The sequence below is a fragment of the Lissotriton vulgaris genome, chromosome 1_1, assembly GCF_964263255.1.
Source record: "Lissotriton vulgaris chromosome 1_1, aLisVul1.2, whole genome shotgun sequence".
Taxonomy (NCBI): domain Eukaryota; kingdom Metazoa; phylum Chordata; class Amphibia; order Caudata; family Salamandridae; genus Lissotriton; species Lissotriton vulgaris.
The window spans coordinates 884,246,885-884,272,675 of NC_141685.1; the positions used below are offsets into that span (position 1 = coordinate 884,246,885).

The 25,791-nt window shown below is 46.9% G+C and overlaps 1 protein-coding gene across 15 annotated transcripts in view; it reads right to left on the minus strand.

The window, feature by feature from the left end:
- Window positions 1-25,791, minus strand: part of RBFOX2 (RNA binding fox-1 homolog 2) — a 617,871-nt gene that overhangs the window by 348,380 nt on the left and 243,700 nt on the right. The window contains exon 1 of one of the 15 annotated variants that reach the window (XM_086958671.1): window positions 2,815-2,851. The exons of 13 other annotated variants lie outside the window; for them this stretch is intronic. Coding sequence is in view for 1 of the 2 variants with exons in the window: in XM_086958644.1 (XP_086814770.1) it covers window positions 2,347-2,388 (42 nt within the window). In the remaining variant the exon portion in view is untranslated. Of the gene's footprint in view, window positions 1-2,346; window positions 2,520-2,814; window positions 2,852-25,791 lie in introns of those variants that run through there. One more of the 15 variants, XM_086958644.1, reaches the window with a different exon arrangement.

Sequence of the window (25,791 nt, forward strand, 5' to 3'; positions counted from 1 at the left end):
TCAATGCTTGGCGCCTAGTGTGCATGTACATTTAGTAATTAAACAGTTCGGAGCACCATTAAATTGGATAATAAAATGTATTTGCCGCACTTGGAAATGGTAACAGTATGCTATAAACAGATAAAAACAAACAGTGCAAAGCCAATAGGTCAGCGGTTGGGTGCCAGCCTTCTAGCTTTGTCAATGCTCGTTTTGTCATGGACTGTTCTTATTCGGGAAGCTGCAGGGCCCTCATCAATCCAAAAAAATAAAAATATATAGAAGATTTGGCTAAAAGCATGAATCCTTTTGGGCCTCAAAAAGTCACATTGCGATAATAGTCCCTGGCACTGAAGGCAACCACTTTGCGAGTGGATGTGCTCCTTGTGAAAAGGCAGAATAGAGTCTCTTACAGTAAAGATGGCCAAAGGTTGAAGTGGGCTGACCCACTGTCCCATGCCGTCTGCTGCAGTGGGCAGAAAAAATGTGAAAGAACCAAATAACAGAGCCAATGGATGAGGACGATGGATTAAGAGGCTGACTGAAAGCTCCTATAGCAAATTATGCATATAATTTTAGTAAAACCAGGTGGTCTTGGGAACGCCAGACAAAAAGGAGGTGTTCTTTCCACAAGCTACTTTGGATTTGGCTGCCATGAAAGAGTAGGAGTTTGGCCTCTCTCACTCCTCCAAACTTTCAGAATTTCTGAGCTCTGGAGTGGCTACTTTGAAGAGTGTTCATTGTGCGCCAAGGAACAGCACTTTTCACTTCCTAAAACTCTTTTATGCTGATCTGATGCAACAACAGGTCTTTTATAAAACAGGGGAAGCAATGTAGGATGCCTACAGATGGCTGGAGTTCAACAAATGCTTTTTAGTATCCAACAGACTGAACATTAGACGTCTAGAACACTTACTCAGGTGATGCTAAAAGCAGATAGATACATGTAAGATCCTTTTTTATTATGATTTTGAGAAGTGGCAAGTTGGGTGGAATTCACCCTTTGCCCTCCTCTGCAATGCCTCGGGCCGAATGTTACACGTCAGACAACAGAGGAATGAGAATCTCGTTAAACAAGGAAGACTACCGACACCTCGCAGAGCACACCATGTTACAGAGCAGATAAAAGAGCTACATCCCCAATGCTAAAAGTCAAGAAAAATAGCCATCTATTGGGGTCTGATGTAAAGGTCCGACAGAACTACCCCTACAGCATAGTGGGCCTTAACCTTTCGACTTTAGAGGACCCCCACCCAATCTTTACTGAAATCCATGGACCCTCCACTGAATCATTATTGAATCCGGATACCCTCAATTAATCTTTACTGTAAGCCGAGGACCTCGGCCTGAGCATTTTCAGTGATTTGACAGCAAAACAATACGAAAAATACAGCAGCAAGCATTCATCAAACAAATACTCAAATTATGAAATATTTTATTTAAATCACAAACAAATATTTAAAAAACATTTTAATTGGAAAGTTGGGGCTTAGCGAAGTTCAACTGAGGTCGCCTATCGTTTATACTATATTACGTTTGACACAGTTGCATTGTTCGCTCATATCAATCTGAGGATACCAACTTATTTTTTAGACTCAAATTTCAAATCTCCACATTTAAAGAACCTATTAAAATATTCAACTGTACATTTTACTTTATTTGTACACTTCATTAATGTGTTAATATTATTTTGTATTCTAAGCAGTCGCTGAACTCGAGTAGGCTTCCCGGACCCCCAGGCCACAGATTAAGAATCACTGCTCTAGCTCCTAAAATAGCAGTACTATCTGCAAGTGCTGAGTTAGAGGTTAGACAAGACATATTTTCCTCATGCGAATATTGAAGATACAGTTGAAGTTGTGCCCTTCAGATCCCGTGTTGCAGGTCAGGTAAAATAGCTCTAACTCAAGGCATTTTATATAAGTCCTGCAGCAGAGCTATCTCTTAGCTCCCATGTACAGTTCAGGAAGAACCATCCCTCAGACCAAAATTACTGGTCAGGCAGCAAAGCCTTCTCTCAGGCGCGGTTACAGGCACAATAGAGATTAGCCTTCAGGGTTCGAGACATTGGTGGCACACAAACAGTGCTCCCGCCCTGCACTCAAAGCTTAGGGCCGCTCTCACAAATCCTTCACTGCTCCATCCAAAGCCAATATGGTTGCCCACTGATATACCTTTGCCTTGGTAACAGCCAGTGCCTCATATTCTCTCCCCAGTGCAAGAACCATTAGTCGATGACCGTAGTTCCCCCAGACTCTTCTCAAGTTAAATCTGCCAGCCCCTGCACCACTCATCTCACAATGGCACTCTTTGACCCCTCAGTCGCCACAGCGGACATCTCTGCATTTCTCAGACACAGCCCCTCACCTGTAGCTGGTAGCGGTAATCCATGCAGTACACGCCGTACATCTCGGCCAGGGCCCTTTACTGGCACTGGTTGATCAAGGGGGGCGAGGGTTCGAGACACAGACTCAGGGAGATGGGTTCAACACGGTTTGAAAAGAAAATGCACTAAAGCCTCCAGAAACTCGTGCGAATAAAGAAATGTGGCGGGCCGAGAGGAGGGGGCTACAATTCGGTGAAGGTTAGGGGGAACGGGTAGCAAGATCCGGTGGGGACGCCCACCCCAAGAAGCCTCAAGGGTGCAAGGATCCAATGTGGGGGCACACCAGGATTTGCTGCAGGGGGTCCTCTGGGGAAGAGTGGGTCGGCGAAGCAGAGCCCTGGGGTGTGGACCTACAAGGATCCGGTGCAGGGGGGCCTTGAGCAGTGTGCTGACTGGGTGGGGGAAGCAGTCGGATTCCCTTCTCTCGCTCGCTCTCTCTCTTTACTGACCTCGTGGGATCATCCCCACGAACAGCAGAGGCTTCGGTGGGTAGCTGAATGCAAGAGCTAAAGATAGAGCCCTTCGCCACCCCCCCCCTGCCCCCCCCACCCCGCTATTTGAAGGGAGTGGGGACAGGTGCCGATCAGGACAGGCCGGACCATCAGGGCCATAAAACGCACACTGCTGCAGGGCAGCCTTCTGTTACCACCCCACACCGCCCCCAATCCTCCAGGGCCCTCCCTTCTGTCTCTCCCACCCCCGCCCCTCCCTACAGGATGGACAGCTGCCAGGAGGTGCTGGCGGTGACCGTAGGGGGGGGGGGGCTTCGGACCCCCTCTCCATCAGCTGTTCCCATCACACTATGGCTGGTGTGTGGCTGTAGGGGGGAGGGGGAAGCTGAGTGATGTAGACAGGTGATATCAGTCATGTGCCTCCAGGAGACTGGGGACAATTACTATTATAGCTGCTGAGGCCAGAGTTCAGTAACCAACGAGTCAGCAATACTAGGGGAGGGGGAACCAGGAACAGGAGTAACAGTGGGGGGAATCCAGGGAGAACAACCAGCAGCACGAAGAGGGTCAGAAAACAGTGAGTAGTGGCGAGTCAGAAGAATCTCATATAAAAGTTACCGAGGGAGAGAGCTAAGATGCAGGTTGTGAAGAAGACCAACAGAGGGATAAAGCCTCGAACCAAGGAGAAAAACCAACAACACGAGCAGGAGGACGACGGTTAGATACCGGGGAAAGAGAATCAAAAACCAAGAGAAAAGTAGTCAAGGGAGAGAACTAGGAAGCAGGGGACATAGGCAACCGAGGAAGAGAGCATGGAACACAAGTTACAGAAACCACAAGCATTTGCAATGCAATAGGTCTCGCATTTTCGAGAGTTTGAGCTATAGGCATTGCAAATGACAATGCTTTTTATTTATGTGTTTTGAAAACGTGCAAGCGGTGTTTATAGTCCTTGCTTACGAGAAGCACGGCTGGCAGTAACTGCGCCTCTTTTACTACCAGCCTTGCTTCTATAAGTAGAATGTGCGTATTTACACACCGTTTGCAAGTTTTCAAAACACAAATAAAAGCTTAAACTCTCGCAAATGCGAGACCTATTGCGTTGCAAATGCTTGTTGGTCAAGAGTTCCATGAGAGTGCATGTGATGTCTCACGGTCTACCACGTATACGTCATTTTTCCCTCACTCTGTGTTGCTCACTTTAGTCCATGTGCTTCTCTCCAAACTCTCCATGTTGTGTTCATTCGTGTCCTCCCTGCCCCTTGTGCTTCACCCCTGCCCACTCCACATTTCAATGTCGCCCATTGATTCTTCTCCCGACCTCGGCCCTTCATGTTGCTTCCATCTCCCTCTTAGAGACATCTGTACATGCAGAGGCTGCAGCACCAGGAATTGTTTTATAGTCCTTAACTTTGGTGTTTCCACACTGCTACGTCCTAAAAACAGCCAGTAATAAGTGCTACAAAAATCAGTCAGTTTTACAAGTATGTTAGGGCCTGAATAAAGATAAAACATATCCTACAAAATAGGCCATTACACTTATCCATTGCAAAAAAACACAGTTGATGGACAGAATGCAGAACAATGTCTTACATTGACCCCAGTACAAAGATTTGGGCCTAAATCCATCGTTTTTTTGCTCTTCACACCACCCTAGGTCTGACACTGGCTATATGCAAATTTTATTTATTACATTTGTATAGCGAGTTATCACCGATTGGTCTCTAAGCGCTTGTACTTGGGAAACTGATCGTTTCAGAAAACAGACAACCAAGTTATATCGAACCCCAGGCTTCTCGAAAAAACACAGTTTTTAACATTCGCCTAAAAGGCAGTAGATTTGGTTCCTTCCGGAGACCTAGTGGTAGCTTATTCCAGGCTGCCGGCAGGGTAGTTGAAAAGGCACGTCCACCAAGGGTGGTCAAACGATAACGCGGGTTAACCAGAAGAGTATCCTCAGACGAGCGCAGGGTTCTTCTGGGGATATACTGCACCAGTCTGGCTTTAATGTAGCTGGGAGCATTACCAAAGACAGCCTTGTGTGCGATGCACAGACCTTTGAATAAGATCATCTGCCTGATGGGGAGCCAATGTAATTGGCATAGAAGAGGAGAGGCGTGCGTGCCTCTAGATTTTCCAAAGATCAGTCTGGCTGCATCGTTCATCACTATTTGCAGTCTCGAGAGTAATTGCTGGGGGAGCCCAACGTAAAGGGCGTTCCCATAGTCCAACCGCCCTAAATCATTGCAGACACCACCATCCTTAGAGTAGAAAAAGACAGCATTGAAGAGATTTTCCGGAGTTGCCTTAGGAGGTCAACGCATGTGCCTACCACCGACGACACTTGATCTTTCATAGATAGATTACCATCAATGTGGATGCCCAAACTTTTCACCACCCTCGCTGGTGTCGGGGCCCTACCCAACTCCTGAGGCCAGAGAAGATCGTTCCAGGGGTTGCCCGAGATGGTAATGGGCAACACTTCGGTCTTCTCTGGGTTGATCTTCAAGGAGTTGGAGGACATCCAGTTACTCGTGAACTTTAGGATGTTATATAACCTAGCTTGGGCTCCAGGGGAATCCTCAATTTGTATGATCTGTGTGTCGTCGGCATAGTTGTAAATCTGACACTCCATCTGATTTAGAGCGGCGATCAGAGGCTGTAAATATATATTAAAAAGGAGCGGTGAGAAGGCAGATCCCTGCGGTACCCTACAAGTTATTGCCGCTGATGTAGAGACCAAATCTGACAACTGGACCCTCTGCGATCTTCCCTGCAGAAATGAAGTTAACCAGCCCAGTGCGGTCCCCCCGATGCCCAGATCTCTCAGGCGTTTCAACAGTAGGTTGTGACTCACTGTGTCAAACGCGGCTGAGAGATCTAAGAGCACCAGGGCCCCGGGGATCTTTTTGTCAGCTCTATATCTTAGTTCATCCAAAATAGATACCATCACCAGCTCCGTACTATGATGTTTTCGAAAGCCTGCCTGATTTCGCTCTAACAGAGCGTTGGTCTCCAGGTGTTTTGAAAGGTGTGTCAAAACATGCTGCTCCATCATTTTGGTTAAGATAGGTAATTGAGAGATGGGCCTATAGTTTTTTAGATTTTTAACGTCGGCCCCCGGTTTCTTAAGCAGCGGTATCAATCTAGCTTCTTTGAACGAGGTTGGGACCTGTCCCATCTCTAAGGATCTATTGAAGAGAGTAAGTACATCCTCTTCCAATCCTGACATCGCTAGTTTAAAGACATTAGGTGGGCAAGGGTCTGCCTGAGAGCCAGAATTTACTCTCTCTGCTAGACTGACCAATATCTCCTTAGTAATCAAGGGTAGTGTGTTTATGAAATGGTGAGCATGATATGTAGTGGACAATCCAGAATTGGTGTCCGGGCTATTTCACTCTGGATGTCTTCAATTTTTCTTATGAAGAAATCCTGGAAGTTCTGACAGTCTACCTGGGAGAACTCTGGTTTCTGCTCTTTGATGTTTCTCAATTCCTTGAGTACTTTAAAGATTTATTTTTGCGGGACCCGGGCTGACGCTATTCTGTTCTCAAAAAACTCTGCTTTACGAGCTAATATAGCCTTTTTGTATTGTGCAATCTCATGCACATATAGGTTCCGGGTATTATTGTTATAATCCCTCCTCCAGGCTCTCTCCACCTTTCGAAGCCCCTGTTTCTTAGATCTTAGAGCTTTGTCAAACCAGGGAGCCCCCATCCCTCTATCCACCCATTTCACCTTTTTTGCTGGAGCAACAGCGTCAATGGCGTTCTTCAATTTATCAAGTAATTTTTGGCTGCCAACCTCGACATTCTCATTAGTTATATTTAGTTCGACAGAGTTTAATAGGTGTCCAACCAGCTCTTCCTTATTGATGTTATTCCATCTTCTTACCATTTTCCACACCGTTCTCTGTCCGTTCCCAACCTGGCTAATCTTTCTCTGACCTGTGATTAGATAGTGATCCGACCAAGCACATGGTGCAATAGTAACCTGGTCTGACAAGGAATCTGTGATCCATACCAGGTCTAATGTATGACCTTTGTCATGGGTAGGGCTCGGTCATATTTGACTCATTCCTAAGGCCGTTAAAGCCTCTTCGAGGTGAAGTGCTTGCCCTACCTTTGGGGAAAGCTCCCAATGAAAGTTGAAGTCTCCCATTATCATCAAATTCTCATACCGGGACCTGAGGTCATGTACGACCTCCAAAAAATGATCCAGAAATATTGGTTCAGCCCAAGGAGGACGATATATCAGTAAGATGACCCAACAGGTGGAGCCCATCTCAAATTTCACTCCTAGGGCCTCTGCTCCACCAAGATTTTCCGCGCAAATTCTTTCAATCTTCCAACCGCTATTATATAAAAACGCTACCCCCCTCCTCTCTTTGTTCCCATACGATTGAGGCAAATAGCCTTAAAATCCGGGGGGGAGAGAGGCTACCAGATCAGGTGTTGAGGACTCCTCAAGCCACGTTTCTGTGACCCCAAGGATATCAACGCTACCGTCCTGTAATAGCGAGAACATTTCTAAATTGTGCCTCTGTACGGAGCGAGTATTTAACAAACCGTACTTCAAGGTAATATCAGCCGTCCGAATATTTATCCTCTCCTTCGGCAGTAAGGACTTGTATAGCCCTTCCTGTCGTAATAAGGCTATGCATTCCTGGGTGGGTTGTACATCCACTCTTAAGTTGTAATAAGGAGGTTCTACCATACCTAATGAAATGGCATGGGGTTGTGGCCCCTGGTCCCGGCTGGTCGTGGATGGGCGTAGATGGGCTCGCCACTGGCAAATCTCCAGCGCGACCACGGCGCGCCTGCTGCGCGTCAACGCTGCGCGTAGGCATGTGGCTGGTTTAAATAGATGTCGTAGAATAGCCGCCTGACAGCTAGAACGCTGCCCTAAGATGGCGCCCAAAGAACGTCCCCACAATCCCCAAGATGGCGATAATGTTTGTGGCTGTGGCGAGAGACCCGCTAAAACAGCAGTGAGGGAACAATTTACAGTGCAGGTGAGCGGGCATACACATAAAAAGTTCCGTGAGAAAAGTAATATCCCACCTATTAAAATTTAACCTAAAAAATAAATGCCTTAAATAGACGCGCTGCAAGCTGGTATTAAGCGCTGATGCCCTCTAGTTTCAATACTTCTATGAGAAGCCTTCTCCTGAGCAATTCAATTTCGTTATGTACAAATCAGCCTTGACCCTGTGCCTCATGGGAACAGTCCAGCCCGAACTACCAAGCCATGTCTTTCCTAGACCGGAATCAAGCATCCAAGGACCGGTTTCTGGCTATCAGCCTTCTTCAGCCTGGATAGCTTGACTCCAGTGATGTGGAGAGCCTGGGACTCACGTCTGAGCATACCCAGCCCACTCGGGGTGAAAATTGCAAAAAACACAGTTGATGGACAGAATGCAGAACAATGTCTTACATTCACCCCAGTACAAAGATCTGTGTCATGTAGCGTAGACCATTCAGACTTTATTTCTTTTAAAACACAATGTTCCACAGCAGACGCGCGTCCATATGTAACTTCAACTACTTGAAAAATCTATGGCGAATCTTACACAAAGTATTTCGCATAGGGACAAACGCGCGTCGACTGTGGAACATTGTGTTTTAAAAGAAATAAAGTATGAATGATCTACGCCACATGATTTTCTTGGATTGAAAATGAGTGATCCCGCAAGAATATGGATTAGAGAAGAGTGCTGATTGCACAAAGGATAAAAGTTACTATATGTGATGTGCTCTGGTGTTTTTTTGTGAATGTGATATCTGTTGCACTCCTAGTGGACACAGAGTTTTGACGCCTTAGTTGGATGAGCGTCAAACACCAAAGTTGCCCTCATTACTTGATTTTTTGTATTTAGTATTTGAAATCTTTACAATAAGGGGACACTATTTGATGTGCAGGTCACAAATAACAAATCCACCTTCTTTTGTAGGTTATAAAATATCTTAAACAATATGTAGATGAAACCTTAGCTAAAGGGTTCATATGTTTAACAAGCCTTCGGAGGTGGGGGTGAAGAGGTGAGTCTCTAAACAGTCACAAGATTGACACCAACAGTTGAACAGTACTCATGACAGAAAATGCTCCATGACGCACCACAAAATAAAGGTGGCACAAGGGGACATCAACTGCAGTAAAGCCATTGTGACACTTGATATACATTCTGAAATGTCAAAGAAAGTCTGGTTTATAGTATAGTCAAGTGATTTGAAGTGCACAAGATCAAAAAGTGGTGAAACAGCGTCTCTATTTGCCCATCTATCGCAACCATTCCATTTCACTAATTTTTATCCAATCTATCTTCATAGACCATGAAGAAGGAGGTCTCGAAAAGGAAAGCCGTCTACTCATAAAGAAAATATCAAACTCTGTACGCAAGATTTAAAGTAGGAATAAACTTGAGAAATCGGAAAATGAGAAACCAGGCCTACAACAGAAACAATTTTTTAAAAGAGCACTGGTTAGAATTAAAGATTCTTGTACATCCCGAAGCAGTACAAAAAGTATTGATCACATCCATTTATAGCATCCTCGTGCCAATGCAGAAGCATTTCATTTTGCAATGCTTTTTGACGATGATGTTCGTGCAGTGACAAAGGTTAAATAAGGTACACCCGCAGACACATGACACCTGCGCACAAATGCATCAAGTCATTGCAGCGGCCAATCATGACCACCATGAATGCACTGGGTCATGATGGCGCGTCAATCTTGGAAAAGAAAATGCCAAGAAAAATATTAAAATTTGAGGAAAAAACACAGTTTGAGAACGGAAGGGCCAGACAGCAAATTGCAGCTACCAAGCCCTCCAAGAAAGACACACACACACACACACACACACACACAAATGATGTGAATGAAAGGAACAGGAGAACAGGAGTGAAATGGATGGGAAGTGTGGGAGTAAAGGTAGGAGCCACTAAGCATCAATAGCACCACAATGGAAGGAAAAGCAATGAAGATGCTGAGTGGAGGGTAGGTCAAGCAAGACAGGGAGAGGTGAGGTAAGCAGTGGCTGAGCTGGGGGGACGCAGGCGGCATAAGGGGGGAGCAGGGCACAGGGAGAAAGCAAGAAAACAGCAACTTCTATGGAGTAGTTACAGCAGAATAAATAAAAAAGTAAAAGTTCTTACCTACTGAGGACATCCCGAGCCGAGCGTGCGTGCGCATTAAGAAAGCGAAACTGCTTAAGGCTTGCAACAACGTCAGTTGCCTGGGGCATGGGCGGGGCATGGAGCGTGCTGCCGGAATTATGAGCTGAGGGAGCCCCGTGTGTTGGAGAAGCGAGGCGGGTGTCCACCCCGCAGGGGGAAGTCCAGCAGGAGCCCACGTCGCCTTCCTGAATGCCGCATGGTGCAGCCATAGCAGGATTTCAGGCAGGGCTCCTGTGAGCAAGACGGAACCCCGCATGTTGCTGCACCAGTGACAGGGTGAAGGGGCCAGTCCCCCCTGCCATTGAGAAGACCAGCCTTTGAGCAGTGCAGAGTCCCCACAAGAGCCGATGAGTGGGTTTGAGCAGGAGGTATGCTAGGCACAACGCCTGGACATGTGCACACGTATGGTGCGAGCAGGAGTTGTGATAAAGCCACGAGCCCTACACATGCACATCTCCTGTCTGTTAAGCTTCAGCAGAGTATGTGCACGCGTACGGCTTGCGGCTATATTACAACTCCCGCCAGCACCATACGCGAGCACATCACCTGTCCAGGACTTGCCATACGCGTGCACCTGTCTTGTCCCACTTCGCAATGCAAACCAGAAATAATAGATCTCGCCTAGGCGAGCAGCGCATGGCGCTGCATCGCTAGGCGAGACCTAAAAAATAGCACAGAAAACATGGAGGAGGCAAAGGAACCCTTAAGGAAGAGAGCCAGGAACCGTAGAGGAGAACTAGGAACACAAGCAACAGAGGAAAAGAACCCAGAACAGAGGAGGAGAACCAGAAACAGAATAGAGAGAGAAAGGTACCAGGAAAGCAGGCAGGATAAGAGATGCTGTGTAAGGAGAACCTCGAGTAAGAAGACATGTCAAGACATTGTAAAGGTTGTTCCCTTTATTGATAAACAAAAGGAACCTTTGCAACTAACAAGTAAGATCTTTGCGTGTTGGACAGTGGTCTCTACCGCTGAACGCACGCCACAGACTATTGCTCATTACAGAATGCCGTATTTAATTTCCTCCCGCTCCGGGCATGACCCCGTCTCCCTTTGGTAGATTGTGAATAAAAAGAGGCAGCAAACTTTCGTTTACTTCCCCTACCCCGGGACAAGATTAGAGAACCTAACACTGGACAAATGTAAATACGAGTGTTAATTTAATTTTACTATGCATGCTTTGTGATATTACTGGATCGTTATGCACGCGTAGGTAATCTTTTGGTTCTTCTAACCTTATACATACTGTATACATTCGCAGTCCTGTACTTAAGAACTGACAATGTTGTCATTACATATCAGTAAAGGCACACATTGTTTTCCACGCTTACCTAGATACTATCGGACACAAGCACGAACCTTTGGTTTCATGTAGTTTTGCAAGCTTATGTTGTCTGTCCATGTGCATGGAATGTCATGTCTCAGAAGATATTATATGATAGTCTGACATCTTGACAAGTACTTAGCACCAACTATTTACCGCCAGTACGGTCGATATCCACGGCATGAATGTGAATGTTCACTGGATATCACTAGCCAGCACTGGCAAAAAAAGAGGCATGAACACCGCTATTGGTATATATTGAATGCAATCGTTTTTATTTTGTATTTTCCCTTACAGGTATTCTACATTTTCATGAGGACACAAAATGGGCAGTCCTCTGTGCATGAGATACACTCCTTAGTCCGAGTGTGAATATGCTATTCACGCGGTAATTTTTTACCACTCACTATTTCTCACCTATACCCACTTTTTTGGAGAGGTCCTGAAGAAAGCCCGCCGCATTTTTTCCTAGGGCTTAAACATGTCGACCATCTGATAATACACACAGCTACACATAGTATCTGTAGCATATTGTCCACTCTATTGATTTTAATCATACCCCAGGTCTCCGAGAATAAAAGTAACTGGCAGTTCTCTGGAGGTATTTTTAATAGTAAATTCACGCACATAATCACACATCACATCACCTCAAAACAACCCGCTCCACTGTAACCAGGTGTCGCAGCACAGCCAGGTAGCATTCGGCTGCCTGGCTGGGACCAGATGATTAAGCAGGACACCAACCAGGTTGGTGTGTGAGGGTTTTATTAATAAACCTTAGAGGTGACACCACCGTACATACGTCAGACATTAATTTGCTTCTGGCCGTCTCCTTTTGTTTATCAATACATAGTTTGGGACACAGACGGCCGTCTTACAGTCCTAACTCTCCTCATTGGTTTTGAAAAGATTGTTCCCTGCCACAGAGGAATGAGAGTCTCATAAAAATACCACTAGGCTCTCTTTTCAATTCTTATGAAAGTTAAAGAAGGCTTTGAAAACAAAAAGCAGATCTTGAACAGCACCAGATCCTCGAAGAAGTTTAGGCATAATAAACTCTCTTCGCAGAAGTGATGACCACTGCAAGGTAGTCTTGCTTGGAAGACACGAAGGAATTCTGTATAGAATGAAGTCAAAACAAAACCGAGATGCAACTAGGAGGCAGAATGATCGAGGTCATGCAAGATTTCTGACAACAATAAATTACGTTATTTGATAGTGTGTGTCCCTCGTTTTTGACATCCTTCTGGGTCCCAACAACTAAAAGAGGTCTCTTAAATGTAACCTGAATGCGCCTCTCACTGGAGTTGTCAGCGAGTGGCAGGATACCGTTGAAGGAACAAGAGGAGATTAAACTCCATTGTCAAAATCTCACTACAGATTCTTGACCACTGGATTCCACATTCACTCGGTGGTGTCCTTCATGGTCGCCCATAAGTGAAGGCTTATACCTTAGGAACTAGGCTCTCAGGACTAGTGGAGGAGAGAGATGAAATAATTTTCCCAATTCCAACAGATGTATGAGTCTTTTCCCAAGATCCACTGTTGTAGCTTTGAGAGATATGGACAGAAAACCACAAAAGCACAACTGACGCAGTCCCATTACAGCTATGAGTCAGAAACTAATTATGTCTGCATCTGGATCTTTCGAGGTAACAGAGGATCAAAGGATCGAGAGATAAAACAGGCAGAAACTTCCAATACCGGCTCCCCAAGAAGACAGTAGTCATTGCAAAAGGCAGGAGGACAGGTCGAGTTGATTCTAGCATTCACCAGGGCAAGGTCGGCTTTATACAGAGGGCTTCCTAATGGTCTCCCCATATTGATGCGCAATAAACTTTGGAGAAAAGGCTAATAGGACAGTTCTTTTGCTTAGTTCAAACAGAACAGAAAGTGTGAATGAGCAGAGAGTCTCCCAACTCATAGAACGACATATTACATGAGATTTCCAGAAAAAAAGGTTTATATCTCTGAGTAGCACTTGGGCGCTCTGCCTGAAGTGGACGCAATGATTACTGGGGCTATATTAGTGTATGTGGTGCACCAGGCGAGCGGAGAAGACCCTCTAAGCGCTCGACAGTATGTCAGACCAAACCAACATACCAAAACAGTATATACAGAAATGCCTTATGCACACAAAAGCAATATCTTTTGCAGTCGTGTCTATGTCTAAAACACAGTTCTTACAAGCCAAAGTCAACACAAAATAAGCAAATTTCTTAGCACAGTATCGCTGTAGTTTCAACGGTTTAATGGTTCCACAACCAGCCGACACGTGTTTCGTCGCATTAGCAACAGTGTGTCCGCGAGACTCCTCAGTGCTGGGAAGGATACAAAAATATATACAATAGAACATCTGACATGATGTGTACAATTACAGTATATTCATACGGCATCCATTATTGTGTTTAGCCCAGGACGTAAGAGTCACTTGGTGAGATGTGCGTCGTAGTGTTGTAAAAAGCCCTGTATCTCAAAGGCGAGAGACGTTGTGCCCCATCCGTACAGATATTGCTTGTGTGTGCATAAGGCTTTTCTGTAAAGGCATATTACATGAGGACTGAAACCTGGTTAAAAGAGGTTGCATCTCATTTCTTGGAGAGAAGACAAGGTGCGTAAAACTATTCCGAACCAGAATACAGGAAATGTGACAAGCATATCCAGGATACTCATGTCAAGTTTAAGTGAGGATGCTGCATGAAGACCTATAGACCAAAAGAACAATTACTTTTCTTCGGTGACGCCTTATCAGTTAGAGACTATCTAGCTGCAGATTTCATACCATAGACTATTCCCCAGGGGTCAGACTGGATCCGGAAAATCTTGAGCTGCATCTCTGCGTGCTAGAGGGGCGTAGATTGGGTCCACATCCGCACCGGATGTGATGTGCGCTGTGCCTATATAGTCTCCTATTTGGGCACCACACCATCCCAGGACGAAGACAAGTTTCTTTTCAGGACATTTCTGTGCCAGAAGCACAGAGCCGCATTAGAAAGCTGATGGACCAGGGTGCAGACACGCGGGACCTACAGGGACTTTCTAGATAGAAGAAAGTGTTTGCAGAAGTGGGGCGGATGGAAGGGCCAGAATGGATCTGCGGCTAGATAGTCTCTACCAGATAAGGCATTACCAAAAGTAAATAATTTCTTCATCTGACAGACTTCTAGCACCAGATTCCTTACCCTAGAATAGATACCCAAGCAATACCTCCCTAGAGGATATTCTGCAAACAGATTAGATCAACAAATCCTGGAGGACCGAATCGGCAAAAGATCATTGCAACAAACCCGTCTGTTGAGGCAGCAGTGCTTGGTAAACGTGAGCAGAGATGTCTAAGTAGCGGCCTGCCCGATGTCCAGGATGGGGACCTCAAGCTAACACAGTGGTCGCAGCCTTGGATCTGGTGAAATGAGCTCCAAAGCCCCCAGGGGGTTGCTTCTTGGCCAATGCATATTAGAATTTAACGCAGAGCGCAATCCACTTGTAGACGGTCTGTTTCTGTAAGGCTTTTCCTTTATTTACTCAGCTGAACCCAACTAACAGTTAATCGTCCACCAGGTGTTCTTTGGTGCGATCAATGTAGAACAACCACTATATTTTTGGGTTCAGTCACTGAAGTCTCGCTTGCTCGTTAGAAAGGGGAAGTGGAGCAAAAAAAGGTCCATAGCATGATGCTCTGGCCAATGTGGCTGAACTGTCCATGGGCTCAAAGGGCGAGCACATACAAAATATTAGAACAAAACTAAGGTTGCATTGGGCCATAATGAAGGGTTTGGGGGGAAACATATGTTGGTGTCCTTTTAGGAAATGGGTCACAATTGGTGACTTGAACAGGAAGGGCTGGTCCAGCGACCATAAGAATGCAGATATGGTCGAAAGTTACACTTTAACTGTGCCGTATCAAACCCTTGCTGGGATAACAAAACAAACAATAAGACTACGGACAAAGGTGCAAAGAGGAGATCAACATGTTTGGCAGCACAACAAGCCACAAACTGGTCCTAATGGCAGGCACATGTGGTCTTAGTTGTGGGATGCCTGGCTGCTAAAATGACATTGCAGATTTCTGAAGAAAAGTCAAAGACTGCCAGCTGCCACTGCTCAATCTCTATGCCCTGTTGCTGTGACAGGAGATCCTCCCGAAATGTCAGCCTGATCGGAGGACGAATGCTCATGCTCAGGAGTTCGCAATAACAAACTCTTCATGCCCAATCTGGAGTTACAAGGAAAAATTGGGTCGAATTGTTACTGATCTTGATGAGAACTCTGGGCAGGGGTGGTAGGGTAGAAAGGCATACAGGAGGCCTGAATTTCAATAAGAGTTCAATAGAGCTGCCTTGGAAACTCCAGCGCGTAGAAGTGCTGACATTGCACATTCTTGGAGGTAGTAAATAGATCCACCAAACGTTCTCAGTCACGGAAGAGACCTGGCACCATCGAATGATGAAGACGACATTCGGAATCTGCAAGGCATCAACAGTTGAGTTTGTCTTCCCTGGAGTTAGCAGAGCCCGCTAGGTATTGTACAACCAGGAAAATGTCATAGCGTACCAGCCATGTCCAGAAGCGCAGAGCCTCCTGGCAGAGGGTCCATGACCCCACCCGCTCTGTTCATTGTAGTCCCACATTGTGGTGGTGTTGTCCATGAACACCTGACCTATCCTTCCCTTGATAAAAGGGAGTATTGCTTTCAATGCCAAGTGGATCGTTCTCAACTCCAAAAAGGTGATGTGGAGCTCAGACTCTGTCGGAGACCAGATAACTTTGATCTCCACCTGTCCCAGATGGCCACCCAACCCAGGAGTGAAGCATCCGTAACTACTGTGAGCCCTGGATGGGGAAGTAAGAGGTGTCTGCTGCTGACTCAATCACGATTCATCAGCTACCACTGCAGATCTTTTGCAGTTTGCTCCGATATCTGGAGAAGGTCAGAGAGATTTCCCTGTTGCTGCGCCCATTGGGATCGCCGGTCCCACTGAAGAGCCTGCATATGCCAGTGGGCATGTGTTACCAGCAAGATGCAGAAGGCCATGAAACCAGCAGCATCAGAGTCAGTCTCATAAAAATCCAGACTCGAGACTGAAACATTAGAATCATAGCATAAATATCCTGGACTCATCGCTGCAGAGGATAGGCCTGAAATGGCACCATGTCCAGAGTGGCTCGATCAAAGGAAGCGTCTGAGTCAGGTGTAATTTCTGCACATTGATAGTGAACACTAGCAAATGCAAGAGGTCTGCTGTGCAGCTACACCTATTAACTCCTTCTAGGCAGGTTCTCTTCTACTGGGTGCAATACGGAAACCCATCTCCCAGCAGGCAGGGATCCTCTTCCCCAGGCAATCCAGCAGCATATGCTACAGGAAGCTTGACCCACACTGTAATCTGGAAGGAGCAAAGTAGTCCACAGACTTTACCTCTGGGGCCCAGAAACTGTTCAACAAAATAGGTTTACAGTTCTTTCTCTTGCTACTTCATCCATGTGAATGTGAGAATCTTCATTTCTCCATAGGACTCACACCCCTCCTCTCCCTTTCAGATATTCTTATATATCAATCTCCTGGACCTTTGGCTCCGTTCCTCTCTTCGCTACCTGAAGCAGTCACAAAATTGGCGAGCACTGTCTCCAATTTTATTATCCAGGGGACCTAAACATTCACTTTGATGACCCTGCATCAACAAGTGCTTTAGAACTCTCCTCTGATCTTGCAGCCCTGCAACTCATGCAGAATGTATCCCAGGCTACTCATGTGAAAGGGCACCTTCTTGATCCTGTTTTTTCTAAACTCCAGGAGCTGCGCTGCTTGGGGCCTACACCCATCCCCTGGTCAGATCAGCACTTGATCTCTCTCTACTGGTCACCTAATGTTGTCATTCCTTTTGTCCAACCTACAAAAAAAACAGCTTGTTGTTGGCCAAAACTTCTGTTAGATGAATGGGCCTCCTTTTCAAAAGGTAGTATACCTTCTATCAATCCAGATCCTGAAGCAGCCAACATCCAATTCAATAATGGGATGCATAGGACCTTAGATCGAGTCCTTCCAAAAAAGACCCTCCGAATGAATCTAGGGCCTAACAAATCAGCATGGTATACTCATATACTCGTAAACTAAAGCAAATCTGTAAAAGAGCTGAGAGCCTGGAGAAAAGATTTCTCCCCCTCTAAGAAAAAGGAATATAGGGACAACATTAAAACATAGAAAACTGAAATGAAAGGGGCCCAAGCCTGCTATTATAACGTAAACATTTCCCGTGCAGCCAATTCACCTCGTGAAACTTTCCGTATTGCTAAAAAACACTTGCAAGCCACGCCGCCCCTGATACTCCCGAGCCAACATACTGTTGCTGCAACGAACTTGCGGAATACTTTCACAACAAAATCAAATCTATTCGAACATTGTTTTCTGAACCTCAGACAAACTTTTCAATTGAAGAATCAACTGCCAGGAGCGGGGTACATTCGCTTGGAGTATTTCCTCCCCTTGACAAAGAGGCATTCTTAACTATCTCTGCCCTTGTCAAGAGTGGATCACCCAGAGATCCTGTCCCTTCCTTACAGGTTTGATCAACTCTTCATTGTCCTATGCGATGGTTCCCTCTTTATGGAAAAAGGCTCTGGTAAAGGCCTTGTTGAAGGAGATTGGCTTAGATTCAGACTGCCTTGCGAATTACAGACCCATTTCGCTTCTGCCCTGGGTCGGAAAAATCACAGAGAAACAGGTCAATATGGCTCTCTCCAGGCACCTAGAAGTTGGAAAATTCCTGCATCCATCTCAAACTGGGTTTTGCCCTTCTCAAGGGACTGAAACAGCCTCACTGGCAGTCATGGAAGACTCCAGAAGGATTATTGATGCAGGTGGTTCTTTGGCCGTGATCCTATTCGATCTTAGCGCGGCATTCAATACGGTCAATCACCTTATCCTAATCCATCGACTCCAAAATCTGGGTGTGACTGGAGCAGCACTTGACTGGCTGCGTTCTTTCCTGGAAGGTAGATCCTTCCAGGACTTCGAGGGCGAGGCCATTTCAAGACCTAGGCCCCTTCACGTCCCTAAGCACCACTCTTTTTAATGTTAATATGGCCCCTCTTACTGATATCGTCTTACACTTTGGGGTGCAAATTATTACATATGCTGACGACACTCAATTGGTGGTGGCATTCAACCACAAAAGCAGTTCCCCTATCGTCCTTGGCCCATGCCTCGAGGAGGTGATGAGGTGGATGCGTCATTCCCATCTAAAACTGAACGGTGACAAGACCAAACTCATGTTGCTCGGTAATCCCTCCCCCCTCGAGGCCCCCTCCATGTGGCCAGCATGTATACGTCCTGTGCCTGCCCCCAAATCCGAAATAAAGAGTTTGGGTTTTTGTCTTGACTCCGAGCTTAGCTTTAAAACCCAAGAAAGGAAAGTTGTTGCTTCTTGCTTCTGCATTCTAAGAATGCTGCGCAAAGTGCTGTCTTTGCTACCTCCTCAAGCAAGAAAGCTTGTGGTCCAGGCGCTTATTCTATCTCGCTTAAACTATGGAAGAAATGCGTTACTTACCTGTAACTGCAGTTATCCAGTATTAGTGTCTTTCATAGATTCACATGCCTGCATCATTCCCCGTCGTCGAGACAGGAGCCTCCGGTATATAAAAAAGTAATGTCCTACTGACATACATATAAAGGAATAGGCCTAAGGATCTCACCTTAGTGTCCTATCTGCATCCTTATGTAGGAAGGACCAAAACAGAGTAGGCCCAAGGGTCCCACCTTGGTAGCCTATCTGTGTCCTTTTGTAAAAAGGACCAAAGTAAAGAGAACCAACCAATCAGCTACCACCTCCTTCTAGAACCTTCCTGTCAGGAGCCTCAGTCTCTCAGATTTTCGTACGCACCAAGCTAGTTAGGCGCAAACTTGTTAGAGAGATAGGCGAGTCCTTCCAGGGGAGGCGGGAGGGTGCATGTGAATCTATGAAAGACACTAATACTGCAGTTACAGGTAAGTAACGCATTTCTTATCCAGTACTTGGGTGCCTGAATCAGAGTAGCAAGCAATACATTATGCACATTCTGTGATGGTACATCATATACGAGTCTGTAGATAATACATATCACGCGACTGCAAATCACCAACATGCAATGTCATGTAGTTTCTAGGAAAAGGAAATGTGCATACCAGTAAAGGATGGAGGGATGTAAGAAGGCTCACCTCACTAGAACAGATGGCGAAGCACTGCTCTGCCCACTGCTGCATCCCTCGTCAGCTCAGTATCCAAGCAGTAGTGCCTGGTGAAGGTGTGCGGGGACTTCCAGGTCGCCGCTCTACAAATGTCCAGTACCGGTACTCCAGCAAATAGTGCCGCAGACGTGGACATAGCTCTTGTGGAATGAGCTCTGACTCTTGCCTCCAAAGGCCGTCTGGCCTTGTGGCAAAAAGTGATCGCTGAAGAAATCCACCATGAAATACTTTGTTTCGTAAGGGGCATACCTTTCCTTGGTCTACTAAAGGCAACGAAGAGTTGAGATGACTTTCTGAAGTGTTGTGTCCTGTCGATGTAGAATTTGAGACATCTCTTCAGATCTAAAGAGTGCAGGGTTCTTTCAGCTGCAGTAATTGGGTTTGGAAAGAACGACTTGAGCACCACTGGTTCGTTAAGGTGGAAGTCCGAGGGGACTTTAGGTATAAAGCGGGGGTTAGTTCGTAGAATGACCTTGTCCTCTCTGAATTGCAAAAAAGGGTCTTGGATAGAGAGAGCCTGCAGTTCACTGACCCTTCTGGCAGAGGTTAGGGCCAGGAGGAGGGCCGTTTTCCATGAAAGGAATTTGATGTCCGCTTTATGGATGGGTTCGAAGGGGTGCTTCATTAATTGGTGAAGGACCACGTTGAGGTGCCACGACGGAGGGATTGGTCTTGGTCGTGGAAAGGATCTGAATAGACCTTTTAGGAATTGTTTGATAAGTCTGTCCGCCCACAGGGATGGACCCTTGGAAGTTCTTGTGAACCTGGATATCGCTGCTAGATGTACTTTGATGGATGCATGCGCAAGACCTGATTGCGCTAGATGCAGTAAATATGGTAGCAGCTGCTGTGGAGTGATATGGAAGGGGTGCAGGCCTTCAGCCACACACCAAACACAGAACCGTTTCCATTTTAGTGAGTAGGTCTTATTAGTGCTGTTGGCTCTAGCCTTTGCAAGGACGTCTCTACACTCCTGCGGGATGTTTAGGTGGCTGAATTCGCGGTATTCAGGAGCCAGGCTGACAACTTCAGAGGGCTCAGGTTCGGGTGGAGAACCTGCCCTTGGGACATTGTGAGCAGGGCTGGATGTTGGTGTAGGCGAAGAGGTGGCCGGGCAGATAGGCTATGAAGTTCCGTGAACCAGTGCTGCCTCGGCCAGGATGGGGCGATGAGGATCAGAGTGCAGGGCTCAGACTTCATCTTCCTGAGGACTCTGGGTATCAGTGCAAATGGTGGAAAGGAGTAGGCAAACACGTTCCGCCAAGCGATGGAAAATGCATTCCCGAGGGTTCCTGGTTGGTGAAGCCTGCTTGCGAAGCTTGGGCATTTGGCGTTCTCTCTGGTGGCAAAGAGGTCTATCTGCGGGGTTCCCCACTCCGCGAAGATATATTCCAGCGCCTCCGTATCCAATTCCCATTCGTGGGATGGTGACCTCTCCCTGCTCAGGGCGTCCGCCAAGACGTTGTCCTTGCCCGGAACGTATTCGGCTTTTAGCGTTATTCCGTGCTCCAGAAGCCAATTCCAGACTCTCTGCGATTCTCGAGAGAGTGAAAGTGATCGCGTCCCTCCCTGTTTGTTCAGGTAGTGCATCGTCGTGGTGTTGTCTGTCCTGACGAGCACTGGGGAGTGTCGGATGCGTGGAAGGAACGCTTGGAGAGCTAGAAAGACTGCTCTTAGTTCCAGTAGATTGATGTGGAGTTTGGATTCCGACCGCTCCCCAGCCTTCTAGGGATGCGTCCGTTGTTATTACCTGCTGGAAGCAGGAACGGCAGTCCCTGTGACAGATGACTGGGCGACCTCCACCATTCTAAGTGGTTGACCATAGCTCGTGTGACATGTATGCGGTCCTCGAAAGATCCCGCAGCTTGTGTCCATTGCCTCGTTAGTTCCTCCTGGAGAGGGCGCATTTTGAGACAGCAGTGTGGAATGAGCATAATGCATGAGGACATCATGCCGAGGAGGGACTTGAAGGTGCGGACCGGTAGAGTCTTTCTCGATGCCACTGACGTGGCCAAGGAGAGGAGTTTGGTCTTTCTCTCCAGAGAGGGGAAGGCTCTTACGCGTTCCGTGTCCAGAGTCGCTCCAAGAAAAGTGATGACTTTGTTTGGTTCCAGTGCCGATTTCTCTCTGTTGAGGGTCAAGCCTAGGCGGCGGAAAATATTCAGACAGGCGCTGAAGGATGTGGCTGTGGCTATCGCAGACGGTGCCTTTACCAGCCAGTCGTCCAGGTATGGGAAAACCTGGTGACCCTGTTGACGAAGGAAAGCTGCCACAGGAGAGAGGCATTTTGTAAATATCCGTGGGGCAGATTTGAGGCCAAATGGGAGGACACGGAATTGGTAGTGGTCTCCTGCTACTGCGAACCTGAGGTACTTCCTGTGTCCCTTGAGGACAGGAATGTGATAGTAGGCGTCCTGCAGGTCTAGGGACGTCATGTAGTCACCTTCCTCCAGGAGGCCCAGGATTTCTTGTAGTGTGACCATACGGAACGACTGTTTCTTTAGGAACACATTGAGCGCTCGGAGGTCGAGGATTGGTCTCCATTTCTTTCCTTTCTTGTGAATTAGGAAGAAATGGGAGTAGAATCCTTTCCCTTTTTGGGTGTGAGGAACTCTCTCTATCGCTCCCTTTTGAAGCATGAAAGCGATTTCCTGAAGAAGCAGCCGTAGGTGTCTGTGGGACCGTTTGGCTGGTGGTGTCATTGGGGGAATTGAGACAAATTCTAGTGAATGTCCGAATTGGATGAGTTGTAACACCCACCGATCTGTTATTTTTTGCCAATTTTTTAGGAAGAATGTGAGTTTTCCTCCAAGTCTTAAAAAATGCAATGGTGGATGGACTGGCCATTGGGATGAGTCATTGGCGGTTGCCAGCAGGTCTTTTTTAGTTTTTTCCCCTGTAGTTTGACTTATTGTAGGAAGATTGACGTCCTGTCTGGCCTTGACGTTGTTGGTACTGTGTTTTGCTCTGGGTGTACGGGTAGGAGGACCTATTCTGGCAGGAGCCTCTGTATGCAGGTTGTCCCCTTCCTCTATTACCACGAAAGGACTGGTTCCTGAATTGCAGAGTTCCCAGAGCTTTGGCCGTATCTGTGTCCTTTTTGATAGTGGTGAGGGCCTCGTCAATTTTTTCGCCAAAGAGATGTTGGCCGTCGTAAGGCATATCGATGGTTTTTGTTTGTACTTCCTGACGGAAGGAGGTGGCCTTGAGCCAGCCTTGTCGTCTCAGAACAGCTGCACCTGCCAGCTGCCTGAAGCCAGTCATGGCGACGTCTATTGCACAGTCAATTAGCTCAGAGGCAGATGTTTGGCCCTCTAGGAGAAGCGAATGTGCCTCCTCCTTTAAATCCTCTGGCAGATTAGCTAGGTAGGGAGCGATGTCTGCCCAGAGTTGACGGTTGTAGCGGCCCAGAAGTGCTATTGAATTCGCCACCTTCACCGTCATTGCCGACATGGTGGAGAAGCGTTTCCCAATGGTATCTAGTTTCCTGCCATCCTCGTCAGGTGGCGTCGACAAAGGAGATGCTGGATTGCGCGAATTTTTCTGCGCCGCTTGTGTTACTACGGAGTCTGCTTTGGGGTGACCCGTGAGGCAAGCTGGCGCCGATGAGGTTGCTTTGTATTTTTTATCAAGCCTGGGCACTACCACAGGAATTGAAGCTAGCGTTTGCATTAGTTGTTTGCCTTATTTCCAGAGGAAGTCAATGATCGGGATTGACCTAGTCGTCTTTTTTGTAGGTTCCTTAAAATCGTAGAGGAAGCATTCAGTCTCCTGGGTTTCCATAGACATATGGAACCGTTAGGCCGCCCGCTCTATGAGGTTATGGAAACCACCAATGTCTACAGGTGGTGATTCCGAAGACTGTGGTTCTGGAGAGGCCGGGGATTGTGCGACGTAGTCCTGGTCTGCATCAGGGCCTGAGTCGTCGTCACGGACCTCACCTTCTTCTAGATCCCTCTCCTCGTCGTCAGACGAGAGGATGTCTTGTATTGGCTCCTGATCTTTAGAAAGTACTAGTGGAGGAGGCTTATGTCGAGGTACAGGCGCAGGTACCTGTGTAACTGGAGGTGCAGGAGTAGTGGTTTTCTCTGGGAACCGCTCTTTGTAGTCCTTTATGAGGAATTGCAAATCCGAGACAATGGATGCTGGTAGGCACACCATCGGTGTTACTTGTGTGTGCACCCGAGTATGGATAGTCTGTTATACGTGTTCCTCCTCTTCCTGTTCCTCGTCTGTGCTTTGGCACTTAAGCACCAAGTCTGAAGGACTAGTGGCCTGTGTATATAACTCCTCCTCCGACTCTTCATCTTGCAATAGGCAGGATGGGGTCAGTTGTTGCACCTTACTGGGTGACGTCAGGTCTGGCGTGATTGGCTTTTTCGTTATTTTGACTGTGACATGGGATGTCTGGGCATCCATGGTATGCAACAGTAGTTCACTCTTTCCATGTGCCTGCGGTCGTCGACGATTGTGACGACGGTGCCGCCATTGAAATTTCCTTTGTCGACGGTAATTTACTCTTAGTCGACGGTGTTTCCGTCGACGGTGTCTTCGTCGACGTGGTCCTCGCCGACGATTTCGTCGACGCCGATGGAATACTCTTCGTCGACGAGAGAGGCTTTGTTGACATCACTGTTTTCGTCAACGGAGTCGTTGTCGATGTCTTCGACGTCGATCTCGTCGTCGACGGCACAATCTTAGTCGTCAATGAGGTGACTGGGATGGTAGACGGCACAGGTCTACTCGCCGACGATGAAGGTGTCGTCCTCGTCGTCGAGGAAGATGCCGTCGTCGATGTCGAGACGGTTTTTTGCGCTGAGGTGACCATTGACTTTGTCGTCGTCGCCGAGATCAGCGGCTGCTTCCTGGAGACAGGAAGGTCCTTGTCAGACACTGGTGTTCTGCCCTCTGAAGGCTTTCTGGATGCCTTCTTAGGAGGGGTGTCTGAGGGGCTAGGGGAAGTAACCCTTGGCCTCTTCAAGGAAAACTGCGAAGTAGCAGAAATGCTCTCACCTTCTGAGACCAAGTCGCTTTCTGGTTTGTTCTTCAGTCTGTTTACCCATAGAAGTAGGCGTCCTTCTCGGTCCTTCAGGGTTTTGTTTGAGAAGGTTCGACATATCTTGCAGTCCTTGGCTTGATGTTGAGGGTAGAGGCAGTATAGACAGGTTTCGTGTTTGTCCTCTACATGGAGCCTTTCTTTACTGCAAGAAGAACAGGCTCTAAAGAGACCTTTTTTCTGGCTATCAGCCATAACAATAGAAGTTGGATAAATTCGTTTTTGGAAGAAAGAAGCAAGTTTCCTGAGGAGAACTCAGATGGGGACTCCCTAGCACAACGTGCGGTAGAAAATCTGAGAGACTGAGGCTCCTGACAGGAAGGTTCTAGAAGGAGGTGGTAGCTGATTGGTTGGTTCTCTTTACTTTGGTCCTTTTTACAAAAGGACACAGATAGGCTACCAAGGTGGGACCCTTGGGCCTACTCTGTTTTGGTCCTTCCTACATAAGGACGCAGATAGGACACTAAGGTGAGATCCTTAGGCCTATTCCTTTATATGTATGTCTATAGGACATTACTTTTTTATATACCGGAAGCTCCCGTCTCGGCGACGGGGAATGATTCAGGCATGTGAATCTATGAAAGACACTTAAATACTGGATAAATGCTCTTTATCGCGGTGCACCCTGTGCGGTCTTTAAGAAACTTCAAACCATGCAAAACTGTACCACAAGGATTCTTGAGAGGATTCCAAGCCGCCAATCAGCTAAACCTGCCCTTAAGTCTCTACATTGGCTTCCTATTCAGGAAAGAGTCCTCTTCAAAGCCCTCTGTACCACCCATAAGATGCTAGGAGCTCTGGGACCGGCTATCATTTCCTCCTTTGTCCAGCCTAACCAAGCTAACAGATGGTTATGTTCAAATGACCTCCACTTGGCATCTGTTTCCAGAATCAAGAGGGCCAGAAGTGGCGGGTGGCTCTTTTCCTACAATGCCGCTAAACTTTGGAACACTCTGCTGCTTCAGCTACATAAATAGCCTAGCCACACTGTCTTCTGCAAGGGGCTCAAAATCTGGCTTTCTCCAATTGATTTGCCACAGCTCAGTGCGGCCTCTGCCTTAGCGGAGGGATTTCATTTCATTTCATGGGGGATCCTGGAACAAAGTACATTTCAAGATGATCTGTATTTAAAACCCACATCCCTTCCCACTGCTGGCCAATTAGACCTCTGGCACATTTCAAATCTTAGAAGAATCCT